Source organism: Erinaceus europaeus, chromosome 1, assembly GCF_950295315.1.
Source record: "Erinaceus europaeus chromosome 1, mEriEur2.1, whole genome shotgun sequence".
Taxonomy (NCBI): Eukaryota; Metazoa; Chordata; class Mammalia; order Eulipotyphla; family Erinaceidae; genus Erinaceus; species Erinaceus europaeus.
In genome coordinates this window covers 40,011,436-40,025,322 of record NC_080162.1, presented here as the reverse complement: position 1 = coordinate 40,025,322, position 13,887 = coordinate 40,011,436, and the positions used below count along the sequence as shown (strand labels likewise).

At 42.3% G+C, this 13,887-nt stretch overlaps 1 protein-coding gene across 1 annotated transcript; it reads left to right on the top strand.

The window, feature by feature from the left end:
• Window positions 1-254: 254 nt before the first annotated feature.
• On the top strand, window positions 255-13,326 carry FAM210B (family with sequence similarity 210 member B). The gene is made up of 3 exons (XM_007532909.3): window positions 255-628; window positions 9,504-9,679; window positions 11,188-13,326. The coding sequence occupies exons 1-3, from the start codon at window positions 443-445 to the stop codon at window positions 11,402-11,404; spliced, it is 579 nt and encodes a 192-aa protein (XP_007532971.2). The 5' UTR covers window positions 255-442; the 3' UTR covers window positions 11,405-13,326.
• The last annotated feature ends 561 nt before the right edge of the window (window positions 13,327-13,887 follow it).

The following is a 13,887-nucleotide window of genomic DNA, read 5'->3' as shown; positions in this document are numbered from 1 at the left end:
ACAGATTATAACCCATTGCTCACCTTGTGCGCTCAAAATAAAACAGTTCACCAACTGTGCCCGACCCTGCAGACCCTAAAGAACCCCCAACCGTGAGCAAAGTGGGGCACCAGGGCTTGCAGTCCCGGCCCCGCCCACTTCACTCTGGGCTCTGGCATTGGAGGAACGGAGTCCATGAATTGGCTCAGGGGGTGTGAGCATGTATTTGGCCCCGCCCCTTCCGCTCCGAGCCCCAGGTCCAGAGGGCGGGGCCAGAAGGCGGGGCCGAGGACGCCGCTCGCGGCTCCGGCTCCGCCCACCCGCTTTGACCTCCCTACTTGCAGCTCTACCCCGAGTCTGGGATCGGTGGGCGGGGCCGAGAAAGGTTTCGGCGTGGCCCCGCCCACCTGCGCTTAGCTCCTCTCAGGTTCCCGGGGCGGGCTACAACGCTTTGCTGTACACTATGGCCGGTTTCCTGGCGTTATTGGGCCCTGTAGGCAGAATGGGTGCCCGGGTGCGGCTTCCCGCCACCTGGGTCCTCCGTGCCACCACCCCCTGCGCTCCACAGCCCCTGTTACTGCCCCTACTTCTCCGAGAGCCAGAAGATCGGCTGCTGCGCACAGTCCGCGGGTTCTGCCATGGCCACCAGGTAAGCCTCCCTACCCTGGTCCCAAGCACTAAGACACCCCAGCCCTTGGCGTTTGAGACCTCGGTCCACAGTCCCCGAAGGAGGATTTTGCACGCATAGCCGCCAAAGACCGAGTTCCTCAGAGTCCTCCCGGCCCCGAATGCTTGCAAACCAGAGGCTGTCGATCCCTATCATCCCAATCGACTGCTGGAGAAACTGAGGCACTGTTGCTCAGAATAGGGATCTGCCCAAGGTCATTCAGTCTCCAGGCTCCTGAAATGTCGTTCAGTCAAGTGGTGGTAGCCTGTAGACTTGTACATAGGGCCTGCATTTGGTATTAAACTTAGCCAGCAGAGTTGTTCCCTTTTGGAGGGGAGTCTCCTCCCTAGGACCCTTCTCCCAAAGAGAAAGGTTGTGGTAGGTGTTGTTTTTAAATCTTCCCATTTTGCTGCTACTCCCTTTTCACCCAACCAAGATTTAGCTTCCCTGGTGGACTTCAGGCAATACTTACACAAGAACACCAGTGTTGTTTCATTTCGGTTGCTTTGTGTGCAGGGTAAGTAATACCTACTTTCCATTCAGAATTGTAATATGGGCTTTACTTTAAAAAAAAAAAATCTATTACAGTGTCCTTTCTTTAAAATGGAGCTGTTTAAAGAAAAATGTAGTGTTAAGTAATAGTCTGGACTTAAACTAGCAAGATAGAAAACTCAGAACCCAAGTTTTGCATCCTGACTTCCCTTCACCTGATTACAAGCTCTGGCTCTTCCACTCAGCAGCATTGTGCTCTACCCAGGCACTGTGTGTGTGCTAGCCTTGCAAAGGGCTAAAAATAGTATCTTCCCAACAAGAGTTTGGGGGAAAGTTCCATGAGCTGATGTCAACCTGATCACACTGTCCCTCAGACTTGCTTCCTGAATATTCCATAGTGATTTGTTTGCCACCACTTTCAGGGATCATTTCTATAGTTTCTCCCTCCCCTCTTTTTTCCTTTTCCTTTATTTTTGATAGAGGATAAGAGACAAAGATAGGAAGAGAGAAATTGAGAGGAGAGATAGGTATCTACAATACTGCCCCACTGCTTTTGAGTCACTGCAGGTGGAGATGAGGGGCTCAAAGTTGAGTCCTTATACCTGGTAGCATGTGTGCTCTACCTGTGATTTACTACCTGCCCCCACCGCCACAGTGATTTGACTCCATGCTTCTGGCACAGATGGAGAAACTTTCTTAGTTTCTCTGCCCCCATCTTTCAAGTGGTAGATTTCATTTCTAAATCCTGAGCCCAGTTTGGGGATCATCTCAGAACTGGCACCCTCCACACACCCCTGGCTACCTCTGAGTGATTTCTCTTGGCTACTTCCAGGAAGCCTTCCCTGACCACAAGTGATGTCTTGAGTTAATGTACTGACTCCCTCAGTGGTGTAGATCTCTGCATTTGTCATCTGGAATTGCCTTTGACTAGCTACCTATATACATTAGTCTTATCTTGGCCTAGACCCTGCCACTGGAAGGTGTGTGTGTGTGTGTGTGTGTGTGTGTGTGTGTGTGTGTGTGTGTATGGAGGGGGAGATATAGCAGAAACCAGTATCATCTTGGTCATCCCATCTTCCTAACTCTACTCATTACTTGTGTGAACTTGATCATTTTCTCTCTCTTGTCTTGTAAAACGAATTATTAGGGGGCTGGGTGGTGGCGCACCTGGTTGAGCGCACATGTTACAATGCTCAAGGACCCAGGTTTGAGCCCCCAGTCCCCACTTGCAGGGAGAAAGCTTTGAGAGTGGTGAAACAGGGCTACAGGTGTCTCTCTGTCTCTCTCCCACCTCCTTCCCTCTCGATTTCTGTTTCTATCCGAAAGAATAAATAAAATTTTTAATTAAATGATTTATTAGTAATTCTCTTTCCTTAGAGTGTGAGTATAAAATGAGTTGATATGCTATATCTGGCACATTCTAAATTATTATGTTATGATCATCATCGTGAATGTGTGAAATCAGAGAGTCCCGTGTTCTTGTTTAATCTGTCCTCAATTAGAAGAAATCCAGCTTACCAGGTAATTAACACAAAAGATATTCTTCTTCCTGAGAAACACTTGCCAGCTGGGCCTGGGACCAGCTGTGGGGTGGGGTGGGTTTGTATAGAGCCCAGTGCTTTTTCTGCCTCTTGTTCCTGGCTACCATTAGGCAGTTCATCTCTTGTCACTAGGAAGAGAAAAGGCAGTACCCAGACGGTAACTCTACTGTGCCAGACACTTAATTCAGTGTCTGAGACACTCTCAACTCTAAGGCAGAATCTACCTTAACGGTGAGAGAAAGGATAAAAAAAAAACCATTGGAAGAACCTGCCTTTGTCAGTGAAAAGCTTTCAGTGTCCTGTCACCCAGCAGAACAGCCCAATTTGCCTGAATTTAGCCACTTCTAGAAGAGAAATTTTGGGCAGCTGACCTGCTCCTGTAGTTCTAGTGTTCTCATCTCCGTTAGTCTTAGATCATATGTTGCCTTTTTCAGGGAATACATCCCTGATGATCTTATTAAAGCTAGCAGCCTCTTCATGGTGTTTCTCATAGAACTTGTCACATCTTATAGCTCTGCTGCCACTCTTTCTGCTCAGTGACTCTCCCCTCCCACTCAGCCCTAAGCTCTCCGACAATAAGGCTTTATTCATTATTCGGCCCCCTCATACTTAGTGAAGTGCCTCATACAGAGCAGTCACTCTGAATAAATGAAGAACTTAGCCAAGTGAAGAACAAAGGTCACCATCAGTGAATCTGAATCCCAGCTCTAACATGTAATCTGTCTATGACCCTTGGAAAGTTACTCAACCCCTCTGGGCTTCTAGGAGTCTGTCAGGTGGAGAAGATAATAGTATCTGTCTCATGAGGTTTCCATAAAGACCATGTGAATTAATATTTTCACAGCACAGCAATGCCTAGTATGAGGTTAACATAATTCAGCATGTTATTAAAAATATTTCTTGAATGAATGAAAACACATAACTCCCAACAACCAAATAACCTGTGAGCAAGATCTATGACTCATTCCTCAAGACTCTTACACTTTTTTTTTCCTTTCTTTGTTCTTTTTCTTTTTTTTTCTTCCCACCTGAGCACTGCTCAGCTCTGACTTGTGGTGTTATGAAGGGTTGAACCTGGGACTTCAGAGTCTCAGGAATAAAAGTTTTTTGCATAACCATTATGCTATCTCCCCCATCCTCCTGTACTTTCTAATAGCCTTTTGTACTCTAACAAATATGGGGGGGGCATTATCACAGTATATGCACCGGACATGCATAACTGAGGGCCCAAAGGTTCCAGGCTCAATATCTTCTCTGGAACAGACCAGAACTTGAGTAGTGCTTTGTACCTTCCATGTCTCTCTCTCTCATTAAAAAATAAATATATATTTTAATAAGAAACAAACATTAGGGGAGGGAAGAGGTTTTGTGCATGAACACATGTACACATACACCTCTATAAAATCTCTTTAAAAATGTACAGACACAGGAGATGTATAGTGTTTATGCACCCAGGGAAAGGTCTTACATTATCACAGATGCTTAATGTGATATTTTGCAAAGAAATGAGTATTTGAAAAGTTGGTTCCTTGCTAGTCTCCCAAATCCCTTTATTTTAGCTTCTTTATTCTCTTCTAGGATTAAGAATAGCTTACAATGAATGCTTAAAGATATTTCTTTTTGCCAAGCTAAAAGGAAGACAATTGTCCAAGTAACACACTACGTCCAGAAAGTTCATTTAAAAACTATCTGTGAAAACAACAAGGGAAACAAAAGGGAATAAATCAGTAAATAAATATTTTTTAAATTTTAAAAAAGAATTAAATTTTTTTAAATTATATTTTAAAAAACTGTGGTGCTGGCTAACAGGAAATGAATATTTTGTCTTTTCCTGGTCTTGAAGTTTCTGCCGCTTATTTAGCATTTGTAAGTTTGTGTGTGTTTTGCCAAAGTAGAGGTAATAAATAAAAAAGGCAGGGATTACTCCTCAAAGACACACAGTTACACTAGATCTTGGTGAATACGCCAAATATGACATAATTGAACTTAGTTAGACCTAGTGTTAAGGGCGGGAAAGGAAGGGGACTCATCTATGCCCTGTTCCTCCCCTTCCCCTATCAGCCTCACAGGAGAAACTGTGGACTGTCCCTCTTATCAGCGCCTGACATCTGGCAGTCCTCCCATCTGCAGCTCTTTCTCAGCAGCCAAAGGCAGATAGGTGCTTATTTATCAGAATGAACCTCAGCTCTGCCCAACACTTCTGCTGTGAGGATGGGCAGAGACACTCAATGGTTTTGAGAGCTGGGGAAGTGACTTGTGCTGGCAAACCAAAAGAAAATATGTTATAATTTTTCTTCTCTGCCCCCCACTGCCCTCCCAGAGCACTTGAAAAAGTGTCCTTTAGGAATGCTTAGCTATTACAGGACATGAAAGATAGTCTGTGGCTATGGTCTCGATCCCAAATACTGCCAGCCTTACAGGTGCTAAGCCCAGTGCCTTGCAAGAGACATGGGACCTATCTTAAAGACATGAGGGTGAGGAGTATCCTCATATCTTGCAAAAAATGTTATGCTTTACTATTCATTAGGATTCAGTCTCTAGAACCCCATAACCCAATACTGGATTCAGTAAGTCCACCTATTGCTTTAAGCATTTGTTTTCCTAAGTCAGAAATAGCATATAGAATTAAGTCTAGTTCGAGCCCCTGGCTCCCCACCTGCAGGGGAGTCACTTCACAGGTGGTGAAGCAGGTCTGTAGGTGTCTATCTTTCTATCCCCCGTCTGTCTTCCCCTCCTCTCTCCATTTCTGTCTGTCCTATCTAACAATGACGACATCAGTAACAATAATAACTACAACAACAGTAAAAAACAAGGGCAACGAAAGGGAAAATAAATATAAAAGTTTTTTTAAAAGAAGAATTAAGTCTCAACACAGCAACAGAACACTGTTTTCCCCCACCCCTGGGGCTTTGACACTCAGTTCCCAGGGTCTAAACAGACCAAGAGGAAATTGTGATGAATTTTTTTTGTATGTGCGTCCAGGGTTATTGCTGGGTCTCTGTGCCTACACTACAAATCCACTGCTCCTGGAGACTATTTTTCTCTTTTGTTGCCCTTGTTTTTTATTGTTGTGGCTATTATTATTATTGCTATTGTTGTTGTTGGGTAGGACAGAGAGAAATTGAGGGAGATAGGGAAGACAGAGGTGGAGAGAAAGACAGACACCTGCAGACCTGCTTCACCGCTTGTGAAGCGACCCCCCTGCAGGTAGGGAGCTGGGGCTCGAACCAGAATCCTTACACCGGTCCTTGTGCCTTGTGCCTTTTCTGTTTAACCTGCTGCGCTACCACCCGGCCCCCAAACAATTGTAATTAATTTTAAAAGCTTTTAGATATTTCTCCTCTCCCTCTCCCCAATTATAGTTTGGGAACCCAAGACATACTCTTTAATTGGGAGGGGAAAAAAATACTCTTAACTGATAAATCTGAATTCTGAGGGAGGAGGGACAAGTGAGTAGATGTTTTTGACTTGGGCTTTGACAGATTCTCTCTGACGACCATGTTAAGAATAAACTATAGGGTCAAGGGTGAGAGTGAGGCACCAGCTGAGAGGCTGTCACAACAATCCAAGTGATAAATAATGCCTGGACCAGGAGGCAGTGTACAGGAGAGGAGAAGGGGCAGGGGTCCAGGTAAAACAGGCCCAGCTATTGGACTGCATGCGGGAGAAGAGTCACAGACTTGGCAGTTTTGGCCAATGATGGAAGGTCTGTTATAACCCTGAAAGCTAATTTGGGAGAAGAGTAGATTATAAACTCCTTTAGAAATTGCAAGGAAGGTTTGGTCATGGACATTCAAGTCAAGATTAAGATCATGCTAGGAATTTGACTCCTCCTTGGTCTCAGAGCCCCCAACCTTGTGTGAGGTAACCCAGAAGAGAAAATCCACTGACCATCAGCTTGCAAGTTTGGTCCTGAGAATTTCTCCCAAGGCTGCATAGCCTACTACCCCCAGTGCACATTCAGGTGGGCAGCCTTAAATATCTTTTTCTGTGGAGTTAACCCCTCAGGGATAAGACTTGTGAAGATAGGCCCCCAGTACCCTGGAGTGTTGTTTGCAGTACCCACCACAGCTAGGACAATAGTCCTTTTTGAGTTCTGGTCCCAACAGTTGTCAATGAAAGCAATGGGTTGTCACAGCCCAAACTGGAAATAAGAAAGGTGGATTGATGAGACACCTATCATGGAAAGCACAAAGGGGAGAGCAATGAGTTCTTCTGGGGTGTCAGCCCCGAGAGAAAGAAAACGACTTCTGAAGATTGTGGGCATGAAGGATTTGGAGAGGAGCCAGGGCTAGGTAGAGCTGCTAGTTCAGGGGACAGCAGCTAAGCATGAAGTGTCCCATAAATGAGGCAGATGCTATCATAATTCCATCCTGACTTCCCTGGGCAGACGGCCTCACCAGTGTGTCCTGGAGCCTCACCTCTCCAGAGCCCTACCAAACTAGGTAAAGGTAGAAACAGGCTGGGGGTATGGATCGACCTACCAGTGTCCATGTCCAGTGGAGAAGCAATTACAGAAGCCGGACCTCCCTCTCCACTTTTGCACTCAAAAAGAATTTTGGTCTATATTCTCAGAGGGGGGGGAATGATAGGAAAAGATAACCAAAGTGCTCTGAACTCCAACTCCATTGGGATCTGTAGGGAGAAAAGGAATAAAGGAAGGATATTTGGAACTACTAATGGGTGTAGGTGTGACTTTGAAAGGAAGAGAAGGGGGTGGTGGTGGCACATCTGATTGAGTGCACATATTACAATACACAAGAACTTGGGTTTGAGCCCCTGGCCCCTACCTGCAGGGGGGAAGTTTCACAAGTGGTGAAGCAGGTCTGCAAGTGTCTCTCTTCCTTTCTATCTCCCTCTCTCCTCTCCATTTCTGACTATGTCCAATAAAATAAATGAAGATAATGAAAACATTTTTAAAATAATTTATTTTTAAAAAGGAATAGAAAGCAGGACCATAGGGGAAAAATGGGCTATATATATATATATATATATATATATATATATATATATATATATATATATACAGTTATAGAAATAGTAAGTCAACCCATATCTGCAATCTTGGGAGAACTACTGTAGCTTCCATTGGAGAGAATGGGGATACAGAACTCTGGTGGGGGGAATGGTGTGGAATTGTACCTGTGTTATCTTCTAATCTTGTAAATCTATATTGTCACTAATAAAATTTAAATAAGTAGATAATAAAAATACAAGGGAGCTAACTGAACCAGAAACAACCTTCAACAGTCCTGTTGAGTATCATTAGCATTCTAGAAATCCTTTAATCAAAGGTGGGGAAGGAATTTTAGATTTGAGGTTTCTTTCTGTGATTCACTGTTGGCTTTTTGTTTGTTTTGTTTTGTTTCTCCCAATAACCCAGGTCCTTAAAGAGCTACATAGGTATGATGTGTCATGAATTTTTTTTTTAGATTTTATTATTTATTTATTAATGAAAAAGATAGAAGGAGAGAGAAAAAAACAGCCATCACTCTGGTACATGTGCTGCCGGGGATTGAACTCAGGACGTCACCCTTGAGAGTCCAACGCTTTATCCACTGCACCACCTACCGGACCATGTTATGAAGTGTTTTGACTCTCCCTTGCACTGCTCAGATCTCAGGGGTGAATCTTGATCAAGAAGTAAATGCACCATAACTCCTGCTCTGTTTTATTTCACACACACTATCTTAGTGTGCTGAACTCTTTTCCATGGTTGTCCCAAACTGTTTAGAACTGAAGTCACCCAAGTTCAGTCTCAAGGACTTTGGGCCAACTGCTCTGCCTTTCTGAGCCTGTGTGACTTTTCTGAGCCTGTGTGACTTCTGCATATGGAGGGTATAGCTGGAGGGTATGGTCAGCAAGGAAGAGAAAATTCCCAGCATTGCCTAACTAAGATTATGTGTTGGAAAAGTATCAATCCCCAAGCATGTAATGGATTCATATTGGATTCACATAACCACAAACCTGGTAGCACAGAGCAACACAGAGTATTTTATAGTCCTGGAGCTCAGAAGCCCAGAAAGATCTAACTGGGCTAAAATTAGGTGTACAGGGCCGACTTTTCCTGGACACTCTAGGGGAGAACCCATTTCCTGTCTTTTCTAGATGTTGGAGGCCACATGCATCCTTGACTCCTGACCATTTCCTCCACTACGAGTCAGCAGAGTGACATCTTCAAATCTGAGTCTGCCTCTGTCCTCACACCTGTTTTTCTGACCCTCTTGTCTTTTTTTTTTTTTAAGGATTTTTCAAAAAAAATTTTGTTTATTTATTTTCCCTTTTTGTTGCCCTTTTTATTGTTGTAGTTATTGTTGTTGTCATTGTTAGCTAGGACAGAGAGAAATGGAGAGAGGAGGGAAAGACAAAGATAGACATCTGCCGACCTGCTTCACCGCCTGTGAAGCAACACCCCTGCAGGTGGGGAGCCGGGGCCTCAAACTGGGATCCTTATGCTGGTTCTTGCGTTTTGCACCACGTGTGCTTAACCCCCGCTGCACTACCTCCCAACTCCCGACCCTCTTGTCTTTTAACCTTAGATAATCCTGGTGAAATCTCACCAGTTCGGGACCCTTAATCTCTATCTGCAAACTCCTCTCACCACATAAGTAATATATAGTCACAGGTTCAGAAGATAAAACCTGAACTTCCTGAAGGCCATCATACTTAGTACCCAGCCTTTCATTGTTTAGTGGCTGACTGGGAAGAAAAAGAATAACATCTTTTATTTGTTAGGAGAGAGGGTAGAACAATGTGAATACCTTATATGACTGATATCCTTATTCCTTCCCTAATGTGTATCTCTTTCTTTGGACTGTGCATAGGACCCCAGCAAAATCACTACCACAACAGGAAGCAATGCCAGCAGAACAGAGGAAAAAAAGCAAAGCAAGTCACAGCAGCTAAAGAAGGTTTTTCAAGAGTATGGTGCTGTTGGTGTGTCACTGCACATTGGAATCTCATTAATATCCTTGGGCATATTTTACATGGTGGTTTCAAGGTAAGATGTTTAGTCATTCTTTCTATGAATGCAAACTCTTCCTAAGACTTATTCATTTAGCTGTTATCATATTCTTTTTTTTTTTCTTTTTTTTTTTATGAATAGAAACTGAGCCATCTCTGGCACATAAGTGCTGGGGATCAAACTCAGAACTTCATGCTTGAGAGTCCACTGTAGTACTCCCCCAGGTTGCATTTTATCACATTTCCTTAAAGATTTATTTTAGCAAGAGAGTGAGAGAACCAGAGCATAACTCTGCCATATGCCGTGCCTGGAACTGAACAAGTAATCTCATGCCTGAAAGTTCTTTTTTTAAAAAAATTTTATTTATAAAAAGGAAACACTGACAAGACCGTAGGATAAGAGGGGTACAACTTCACACAATTCCCACCACCAGAACTCCATATCCCATTCCCTTCCCATGATAGCTTTCCTATTTTTTATCCCTCTGAGAGTATGGACCCAGGGTCATTATGGGGTACAGAAGGTAGAAGGTCTGGCTTCTGTAATTGCTTCCCCACTGAACATGGGCATTAACAGGTTGATCCATACTCCCAGCCTGTCTCTCTCTTTGCCAAGTGGGGCAGAGCTCTGGGGAAGTGGGGCTCCAGGGCATATTGGTGGGTCATCTGTCCAGGGAAGTCCAACTGGTATCATGGTAGCATCTGTAACCTGGTGGCTGAAAAAAAAAGTTAAGATATAAAGCAGAACAAATTATTGACTAATCATGAACCTAAAGACAAGAATATTGCAGATGAAGATTTGGGGTCTCCGTTTTGGAAAAAGCTAGTAGGTCTATTTTAGGTATATTCCAAGGGACCTATGACCTTACTAATTTTTGAATGAGCTTGACATCTGATATGCAGGTGAACCCAAGGTATTGTCTAGAGAGATGATGTCATGGCTGGAAAAAGGGCTGGAAAGCTGGATCAGGGAAAAGAGTAGCTTCCATATATGGGAAAGGTATATAAATATTGTTGACTAAAAACCCCATCAATTTGATGTGGGGCCCATATTCATCATAGGAGCCTATGTAACCTCTGCAACCCTGTAGGTCCGAGCTCACATTCTGTGGTCATGAGTAGGAACATTACAAGTTGCACCAATTTCAGGACCCATCTTCCTCAGGTGGAACATAAAGTATGTTGTCCAGCCTCCTTTGGAGGATGGAATAGTCTCTTCCATTGTTGGTCTGCATTGAGGGCAAGGTCCTATGGTGGCCCACAATGGGGTCCATTATGTTGTTCCTGATGGAGATGACCAGTGACAATGGAGAGAGTGATCCGTTCGAGTTCTAGGCCCATCATGTCTGTGGGAATCCCAGGACTCCCTGACTAGGGAACCAGGTGATGGGGTGGCCTGGTAATGCCTAAAAGTTCTATCTACTCACTGCACAACCTCCCCTTCTTAAAAATACTGTAAATCCTACAATGAATTTATTCCTTAATTTAACCCCTTACTGATAATAACCATTTTTTTTTTGTTGTTTTACTTTTGCATTTCTCCAGTGGTGTGGACATGTCTGCAGTTCTGCTTAAACTCGGATTTAAAGAGTCACTGGTCCAGTCAAAAGTGGCAGCAGGCACAAGTACCTTTGTGGTGGCATATGCCATCCACAAACTGTTTGCTCCAGTGAGAATCAGCATTACCTTAGTTTCTGCACCCTTAATTGTCAGATATTTTCGGAAAGTGGGATTTTTTAAATCTCCAACTACAAAGCCTTGATGAGCTGCAGACCTGAAAACCTGTTTCTTTTAAATTACATTTTCTGGGTTGGTTTTAGGATTTTGGGGGGAGGGCCAGGGGTAGTTACTATGAGCTAATGAATGCTTTGCCTTTACTAGCAAAAGTCAGGCATTTAATAATCATCATTTTGCTTTTTAAATTTTGGTAAGGCTATTTGTCATAGAGCCTGTATACATACCCTAAAATGTCAGCAAAAGATCACAAATGAGCTATAATCTCAAACTGTACTATTAGCCTAAGAAATAGTCCTTCCAGAAGATTGTTAGTGAGGGTATGTCTACACAAGTCCTAAGAGAGAAATCTTTGCTTTGGTTTATAAAGGGCAACAATTAAGTTTATTTTTTAAATTCCCTTTCCTCCAATATTGGTTAAGCTGCCTGCAGTTTAATATGCAATATTCTGCAGAACTGCTGCCAGTGCTACAATTAACAGACTTGACAATATGTACTCTAATTAATATCAACACTTTGACAATGATTCCACTTGTTTGAGGAAAAGCAAGTACTTCTGCTATGTTCTACTGACCCCAATATACCTTCAACTATGGACATAAGGTCTCCCTTTGACAGTTCTACTTGAATTTCATTAAAGTTGGTCAGGGCACCTTGTCTCTGTGTAGGTTAATTATGAAACCTTATCCAGTAGTAATGGCACCCCTTGGCCTCTAACAACCATATTCATAGGGAATATGGATGCTGAACAAATGAAATACTAAGACAGTCTTCACTTATCCTTCTACATCTCAGACTTTCTGATATTCTAGAACCACTGTCACATGTTTACATTATAGTTACTTTTTTTTAGTTTAAATTATGTAGGCTTAAAGAAAAATATTGTTATTCTCATAAAAGCAAATTTAGTAGCAATAAGTGAAACTGAAATAGTAAAGGTAGGTGGGAAGAAAGACAGGTATCGTTCTACTGAGCCAATCAGTTTATATGATAAAGGGTGTGCAACCTGCAATCCCTTACTTTGTTAAGAACACTAGATAATAGAAACTCAAGCACAGACCTAAAATTGGACATTCTTGAAATAGTATTTGAAGGAATTCCTTCTTACAAAATTAGGCACAAATTCATGCCACCCTCTGGCAGACACTATTATACATTTTTCAGTCGGGTAACCCTAGTTTAAACCTGCAGTCCTGTTAGAGAGAATTACACTTATTTTTCTGGTCCTTGGTTTTTATAGTTACATTTGTGACAATCAGAAAAAGAGACTATAAATTGGCCATCTTGGTTTTACTTAAATCCGATGTGGAGTTAGCTGTTAGTCCACTGTAACCCATGGCAATCAGTTCTTTCAGTTAGATTTTATAATTTTTGCAAGGTCTCTTAAAGCAATCAGCCCATTACTAAAGGTTTTCCAGATTCATAGTTGGAATTGTATTTCTGGGACCTAATTCAGAGGTTATCTGTAGAGCTGAGTAGTGCACCATGCCAGTCAGACCACCATTTTCATCTTTAAACAATTGGTTAGGTTACAATCTGTCAGTCTCCCTTCCATTCAGGTTCCTAGTAATGTCCTTTAAAAAAAAAAGCCAAGTGATTTCTACAGTTAAGGGCTAAAATCTTAAACAAGTTTTGAGTAATGTGAATGGGCTGAAATGGACAGCAATAAAACTATCATCAGATAGAAATTGTGTTCTTGACCAAGCCCCAACTCCATCCCACTCTGGTGGCCAGTTGTCAAATCAAATGAACTGGATAGGATGAGCAGCTCAACAGATCAGGGAACAAATATGTGAATTCACCAGCAAGGTGTACAAGTTGCTTGTATTTATAATGTTTTTATTGACCTATGGGGATAAAACTGATTATCTATTTTACAAATATGTCAATGTTCCCCCTCTAATTTTTTATCTGATAAAATGAACAGCTTAAATAAAATTTATAAATATATCTATGAAGAGTTTTCATTTCTCTCTGGAAAGGCATTAACTGTTGATTATGAAGCATCAGATTGTGAAACTAACTTATTAATCTTGTGCTACTACATTTTTTTTCCTTTGTTCACATGGAGTTTTGTGATTAAATTGTAAGTCTACCCAGTACCACTAGTTAAATCATAATTTAAATGGATTGTGCATGAAATACTGTTTTGCATTCAGCTTAGATCTATAGGAACCAATAGCTCCTTTGCCTCAAGACTAAGTGGACATTGCAATTTTCCTTAATTTTGATATTTTCATGTATACTTCAACTTTGATGTAGACTATTATAATAGCTACTCATTCTCCCGCATTGAATTGTATCATGAAAACATGCTATTAAGTTTGGCCTATCTACCTCCTCCATCATTGCCAAGTTCATATTTGGTTGATAAGAAAATGAAATAACTAACTTTACACATTAGGAACACCAAGAACATTGAAGGCCAGCTCGTCTGGCACTTGACTGTTTCAAGGCTAGCAATGAACAAGTGGCACAAGGTACCTGTGGGGTTTAACTATGTATCCTAGA

Coding starts and splice junctions, on each gene's coding strand:
- FAM210B (XM_007532909.3), top strand. CDS start 443: ATGGCCGGTTTCCTGGCGTTATTGGGCCCTGTAGGCAGAATGGGTGCC. Junction 629..9,503: donor GGTTCTGCCATGGCCACCAG/GTAAGCCTCCCT, acceptor GACTGTGCATAG/GACCCCAGCAAAATCACTAC. Junction 9,680..11,187: donor TTTTACATGGTGGTTTCAAG/GTAAGATGTTTA, acceptor GCATTTCTCCAG/TGGTGTGGACATGTCTGCAG.